The sequence below is a fragment of the Numenius arquata genome, chromosome 9 (genome assembly GCF_964106895.1).
Source record: "Numenius arquata chromosome 9, bNumArq3.hap1.1, whole genome shotgun sequence".
In the NCBI taxonomy this organism is placed as follows: Eukaryota; Metazoa; Chordata; class Aves; order Charadriiformes; family Scolopacidae; genus Numenius; species Numenius arquata.
In genome coordinates this window covers 11,515,339-11,522,330 of record NC_133584.1, presented here as the reverse complement: position 1 = coordinate 11,522,330, position 6,992 = coordinate 11,515,339, and the positions used below count along the sequence as shown (strand labels likewise).

General features: G+C 61.0%; 1 protein-coding gene across 1 annotated transcript; it reads right to left on the bottom strand.

Annotated features, from left to right (window-relative positions):
- Positions 1–943: 943 nt before the first annotated feature.
- NMUR1 (neuromedin U receptor 1) lies at positions 944–3,503 on the bottom strand. Its single transcript, XM_074153896.1, has 2 exons — positions 2,600–3,503; positions 944–1,347 (listed from the first exon to the last, which is right to left on the bottom strand). The coding sequence occupies exons 1-2, from the start codon at positions 3,501–3,503 to the stop codon at positions 944–946; spliced, it is 1,308 nt and encodes a 435-aa protein (XP_074009997.1).
- Positions 3,504–6,992: the final 3,489 nt, after the last annotated feature.

The window sequence follows — 6,992 nt, the reverse complement described above, 5'->3', positions numbered from 1 at the left end:
ATCAGGCCAACAACGTCTTTTTTTAATTCTCAGTGAGGCTCAGCCCATCCAGGGCAGGGATGGAAGAAGGCTACCCACATTCCCTAGAGGTGCAGGGGGCCACAGCGGGCTGAGGAAGAGGTGGGTGGCACCCACCAGATGCACATTGGAGGAGGGAGAGCAGGGAACATTTGTGGGGCACAGGGAAAGTGCAAAGCTGTGCCTCGGGGCTGCAGGCAGCCTGGGGCTCCCGTTGTCCCATATTTCCCCCTGCAGGCTCCAGCTCTGGAGGGAGCAGCCGTGCTCCTTCCCTTGCCCTTGGTGGGCTGAAGCAGGAGGAAGGTTGGAAGCAAGGAGCCGTACCGGCACCCCGCAGCCAGACACCAGCTGGCACCATCAAAGGGATGTGCAAGAAAACCAGGGGCACATGGGTGCCAGAGGGCCCTGGGGAGGTCTCGAGGAAGAAGGTACCCACAGACTCTTTTTTCCCTGCTCCATCCTGTGCGAAATTCTCCCACCCCTGTGGGTCTCAGCCTGGGTGTGAGCACCTCTCAGGGCACCCATTAAGCACAGTGTCCCAAAACAGCCCAGGGTGCCTGACACCCCCAATACCCGTAGGCTCACCCCGCTGGGCTGCAGGGATTGAGCGATTTTGGGGATTGCTGTTATCCCTGTCATAGAAGCCAGCTGTTCCCGCACCCCAAGGGATACCCTGGCCTTGACCAGCCCCGGTGCTGAGCGCAGCAGGTGCAACACATCCAGGGCACAGCATGGCCACGACCACTGTGTCCCCGGAGCAGGGCTGCCGAGAAAACCAGTCTTCACATGCCAGCAGGATGGCATGGAGAGGCAAGGAACCCCTCCATCACCCCTACCCCCTCCCCACCATGGGATGGGTGCCACGGAAAGATGGATGCTGGTGGTGGGGAAAGCCAGTCCCGATCCCCCTGCGTCCTCCTGCTCATCAGCAGACAGATGTTGCATGTGTGGTGGCCTGGCCCCCCTCCACCTCCTCCAGCTCATACTCCTCGGCATCAGAGAGGGGCAGCCCGTTGGTGCCGGGCATGGGCTCACACTCAGTGCTGCGGGTGGTGGTGCGGGTGACGCTGGGCGAGTATTTCCGTGACTGTGGTGGGCGGTGGCCGGGGTGGCACATGACCTCCTTGAACATCTCCCGGAAGCGGGTGGACATCAAGTTGTAGAGGATGGGGTTGGCAGCTGAGCTCAGGTAGAAGAAGACGCCTGAGATGATGTGGACGTACTGGAACATGTGGAGCATGTGGCTGGTCCAGGTGGAGACGAAGCTCCAGACGAGGCGGTCGGTGTGGAAGGGGGCCCAGCAGATCCCAAACACCACCACCAGCACGACTGTGGGGAGACAAGGAGCTGGTGCTAGACAGGGCTCACCCCACCACGGGGCCTCTAGTCCCTCAACAAGCACTGCCCCATTTCAGCTTCAGCCATAGCAAAGAACACCCAAAGAAGCATGGGAGAGAGGAAAGGGGAGAGAGGAAGGGCCCCCCAGTGCCTTTTTCACTTGCCATGGAACGGCTGGAGGTCTGGACAGGATCTCCCTCCCTCCATCTCCTGCGAGGGCTACTCCAGGACCTGCTGTGCCATGTGTCTCCATTCCCCATGGGCAGGTAGCCAGCTGTGCCACAGCCCCCGTGGTCGTGCAGCATGGCTGGGGGACACTCCTGTGGGCACCCAGCCTCTGGGCATTCCACCACCTTTGCCAGCAAAGTCTAAGAAGCTCTTTCCTTGTGCTCTGGTTTGGGTTTTTTTTTTTTGTTTTTTTTTGTAACCCAGCTCTGCTGATGGAAAGGAAAGGGGATGATGTATAGGTAGTCCTGGGATCCCCTGCCCTGCCATACCCATGCCATGCTGCATCTCCATGGCACACAGGGACAGGTCCCCTTTGTCCTTCTCCCATCCCCAGTGCCGGGGGAAGCGGAGTTACCACTTGTCTGGGACAGGACGGAGAAGCAGCCCTGGCCCTGCCGATGGACTGGGCTGGGCAACCCGCCATCGCTGTGCCGTCACAGGGCTGGGAGCATGCGGAGGTCAGCGTGCCGGAGAGAGACGGCTACCCAAAGGCAGCCAGCTCCTGCTGCCAGGAAGGGGGCCAGAGGCTGCGGGGACAGGGCTGGGGAGGGGAGCAAAAGCATAGAGCGGTGGGACACAAGGATGCTCCAGTCCAGCCTTGGGTCAGTGCTTCACTGCCCTGGGATGGTTACAGTGGCTGTGGGGCTGGGAAGGAACCAGTCCCTCTCTGGGAAATGCCACCACCAGCACCACCAACACGAGGTCTGGGCTGGGGGATGGGAAGCAGGTTCCCCCATCCCATCCCAGCTCCTTTCCCTTTCCCACCCAGCGCTTTCCTGGAGGAGGGGAGGTCTCGCAGCTGAGAGGGAGTTGGCACAAGCAATCCCCGCTGTTGGAGTGGAGTCACCAGATCTGCCTTTGCCCTGACACCCCATGAGCCAGCCCCGCAGCCTTTCTCTGGGATGACCCAGCCTCAGTGCTCCGGACTGGCCCTTGCCTCAGTTTCCCCCAGCACCCTCCAACACAGCCTTGGGAGATACCCCCTGGCTCTGCCCGTCCCCAGCATTGGACTCACACAGCATCTTCGTGACCTGCCTCCTCTTGACTTTCTTCTGCCCCCGGGTGTTGTGGCAGTCGCGGCCATCACCGCCGCCACCAGATTTGGCTCCCAAGGTCTCCAGCATCTTTTCTTTCTTCAGCTGCAGGCCAATCAGCAGGTAGAGGATGCTGATGGTCCCCATAGGCAAGAAAAAGAAGACAATGGTGGTGATCTGGATGATGAGGTTGTAGGTCAAGCGCGGCTTCACCAGGGTGCAGATCTCCGAATCGGGCACCCGTCCTCGGCCGGGCACGTAGAGAGGCTGCAGCCCGTGGATGCTGGTGTTGGGGATGGAGCAGATGATTGACAAGACCCAGATGGTGACGATGACCCTCTTGGCATGATTCCTGGTCACCACATACTTAGCCTTGAGCGGGTGCACCACAGCGATGTAGCGCTCCACGCTCAGGGCTGTGACGTTGAGGATGGAGGCGAAGCAGACGGCCTCAAAGAGCAACGTCTTGAAATAGCAGCCGCTAGCACCCAGCAGGAAGGGGTAGTTGCTCCACATGTCATACAGCTCCAACGGCATCCCTAGCAGCAGTACCAGAAGGTCAGAGACAGCCAGGCTGAACAGGTAGTAGTTGGTGGGCGTCCTCATGAACCGGTGCCGGAGGATGACGATGCAGGTGAGCGTGTTGCCCACGGCTCCCACCACGAAGATCAGCAGGTAGATGACACAGACAGGGACAAAGAAGCTGGACCGTCGAGGTCCCAGGTACTTATCTCGCAACTGCTCCTCCGTCAGGTTGGCATCCTTGGGGTCGAACAAGGTCTCTGGGTGAGTCCTGTTGCAGAGGTCAGGGCTGATGGGCTCCACAGGAAAGTCTCGCTGGGGCAGGGGGAACTCGGGTCCAGAGCAGTTGATGTAGGGATTCATGGCTGCGGAAAGATAGGGAGTTTTGTGGGATGCTTTCCCAATGCCTCTGCTGCCCCAGCTTGCTCTGCCCCTCTCGCTGCTGGTGTCAGGGTGCCAGGATGCTGCTGATCACCACGGGTCTGCACTCTCACCCCCATCCTGCCCCAGTCATAGCCTCTTCTTTGGGAAACCACCCAAAATCTCCCCCAAACCTCTCTCTGGGGTTCCCAAGCACTCCTTGCCCCATTTCCCATCCAGAAACAAACCTGACAGCTCCCCAGCCCACCTTGATCCCTTTGCCCCATCATCAGGGGGATCTCAGCAGGACTGTCCCCTCTCCCTGCTCCCAAAGCAGACCAGGATACCGCCCCAAAGCCAACCCCAAAAACCGATCCTGGCTCTGACTCTACCAGCTGTGTAGAGGGGTTGATGGGGCGACCATAAAACAGCCAGAAGGAAAATTGATTTTCCAACCCAAGAAGGACTTACGGCTTGTTGGGAAGCTCCAGATGAAGTCTGAGGTCCCACCACCCCTGCACTGGACAGGATCAGGCCGGGGAGGGAGTGTGGGTGGGGATGGAGACTTCACTGCCTTAAGAGGCAGGCTAATGAAATCCTGCCACTGCTCTCCCCTTGGTGCTCAGCTCAAAGAAGCCGCCTGCACTTATCCACCTTCTTCCTCTCGTCCTCCGTCAGCAGAGAGGCTGGCAGGTGAGCCAGGGGGGTGCCGGGGGCTTCCTCTGCCACCGCTGGGCAAGCAGAGCTCGGTGCTGAGACGCTACCCCTGCCAGGGGCTGGCTCCTTCCTTGCAAAGCAGCACTGCCGAAAAGATGCTCTTCAGAAAGAGAGAGGAAATAACGTTAAAGTAATAAACTCCATCGACTCTAAGAGAGTCCCGGGGGAGGGCGGCATGGCTGTCTCCAGCCCCACCGGCAGCCTTCACAACGCCGGGATTTGCCATTTGCGTGGCCTCCGTGGTGAGTAAGGCATCGATCAGCTCCGCTGCCGTCCTGACACTGCCAGGCACAGGGGCCCCGGTTATCCAGGCTCATCCAGAGGAGATGCTGACAGACCCCCGTGGCTTCCTGAGGTCTCCCTGCTTCCAGATGTGCAACCCCTGGGTCACCCGGCTCACTCCCCCATGGAGCAGGTGGCTCCAAACGGCTCCGCTCACACTTTGGTGCGAGGGAGTTGCTGCGCTCACAGCGTCCGCGCTGGGCTGTGCTCCCTCCCTGCGCCCCATGTCTGTCTGTCTGTCTGTCTGCTCTGTGCTCCTGCCTGTCCTCTGCGCTGGCACCCTGCCCTGCTGATAACCCCCTGGTCACATGCATGCACACACATGTTCACAAACATGCACACAAATACACACACACAAGCACACAAAGACGCGTGCAAACGCGCGCACACACACACACTCACGCTTTCCCGTGCCCCACGGACGCGTGGCGGGGCTGCGTGTCCCCGCTCCGCCCGCGGGTCCCCTCTGCTCCAACACGTGCTTTACCGGTCCGAGCCCAGCCTGGAGCCGGCGGAGCCCACGGGTGCCCGCCCCCGAGCGCTCATACCGCCGACGGCCCCTCCTCGCCTCCCCGGCCCCCCCCCGCTCCTGCCGGCGGAGGAGCTGGGCGGGGGCTCCCCGGCTCCCCCACGACCGCGCTCTCCTCCCGTCCCGGCCCCCCGAAGGTGGTGGGGTGGCCGGGGGTGACACCGGAGGGGAGGGGGGGCGGCTGTGCCTGGCGGGAAGGAGTTCGGAGTAAGGGGGGGAAGAGGCTGCGCATCGCTCCGCCGCTCCGTGCGACGGCAGAGGGCACTGCCACCCCCGCGGGACGGGCAGGCACCCGTGGACACAGGTGCACACATCGGTCCCTTCATCCCCTCCGAGAGTGGCAGGGCCCAGGGGGACCCCGTGTCCCGTGGCTGCCCCAGCACCATCCTCGCCACGCACAGTGGAGCCGGGCAGGATGGAGGTAAAAAAGCCTCCGATGGCTCTGGGTTCGAGCAGGCAGGACAGGGATGTCAGAGAAGGAGCCTGGAGAGACCTGGCTCCAGCCCCCTGCTCCAACCCGGGCTGAGCCCCAGCACAGCCCACTGCACCTCTGAGCCCAACATCTGCAGCTGGGTCATGAGGAGCAGCCTGGATCTGGTAGCTCCAGCACCAGGGCACTGCCCCTGGCTGGGGTCCTGCACCCCCAATTCCCCTTCATGATGCCAGAGCACACAGCAGTTGGGAGCAGCGCCACTCGCCCCTCACCTGGGAAACTGAGGCATCAAGATCCCACCAGTACCCTCCTTCCCAGTGTCTGCAGGAATGCTCTGCCTTGTCGCTGTTGCAGAGGGAAGCAAACAGAGCCTGGCTGCAACCAGAGATGGTTGGCAGCATGTGGCTGGGCACAAATGTCCCCAGGGCCACCGGGCACAGGCTGGCACTGGGGCAGGGCACTCAGCACAGGCCCTGCTCGGGAGCCACCCACGTGGACTGCACACCCTGGCACACTGCCCCAGAGCACCCTTGGGCTGCAGGGTGCCAGCTTCACGCTGAGGAGGGACTTGACACCCTATTTCCCTGCTGACTGGTGAAACAAAGCCAAAGGAGAGCAGCAGAGGACAGGGACACAGAAGAAGGGGTGGCAGGTGGGGACAGTGAGCTCAGACCCGCTCAAGGGGGTGGCAAGTGGGAACCGATGTCCCAGAGTCCTAGAGACATTTTTCCTCCCCAGTTTACTAAGACACAAAGAACCTAAAAGCCTTGAGAGCGCCTGACCTCTGCACACCCTGTGCCTCTGCATGGGCTGGCAGCAAAGACAAAACCAGCCCATGGCCTCTCTGGCCGGTTGCCCGCTGTGCTGGAGCGATGGATCTGTGCCTGGCTCTGTCCCCGCCGGGTGACAGTGATGGGGGGGGGGGAGGAGGAAGGCCGTGGAGACACCAATGGAGCCATTGCTGCAGCACTGCGTGCCAGTGCCAGCCCCGAAGAGCTAGGAGTCTGGCTCTGTAGCAGAGCTCAATGTTTTTGCTCAAAGAAATTTCAGAGCAGGCGAGGGATGATAGGACAAGACCAGCAAAGCTCTGTGTCAGCTTGGTGGCCCTAAGCTGGCCCTGCCTCTGCTCCCAGCAGCAAACAGAGGGGAGCTGGCTAAGCAAACACGTGGAGGGCAGGAAGGGTCCAGGGCTGCCCTGAGATGTGACTTCCCTCAGGACATCATCTCTCACAGCAGAGGAGCTGCTGAAGCCAAAGGGCTGGAGGGTAAAGTGTAAACAAGACATTACGCAAGGGAAAAAACCAACAAGCTGGAAATAGTGTCTGAAACCAGGCGGTAGAAGAGGTGCTGCATGTTCCTATGGGAGTGACAAAGGCAAAGAAACATCGTCCCCGCTGGCAACGGAGACATGCTAAAACCTGGGAGCTTATGTCACAGGGCTGGTGACAGCACGGACAGCAGCAGGGCCACACTAGCAGGGGCTCAGTGGGGCTGGCTCAGCAGATGCTGGGGTGGGTGATGCTGCTGGGGA

What these genes read in the sequence shown, in the direction of transcription:
- NMUR1 (XM_074153896.1), bottom strand. Translation starts at nt 3,503, where the DNA reads ATGAATCCCTACATCAACTGCTCTGGACCCGAGTTCCCCCTGCCCCAG. An exon ending in GCAGGTCACGAAGATGCTGT is followed by an intron (nt 1,348 to 2,599) that starts GTGAGTCCAATG and finishes GTCTCCCCACAG; the next exon opens with TCGTGCTGGTGGTGGTGTTT.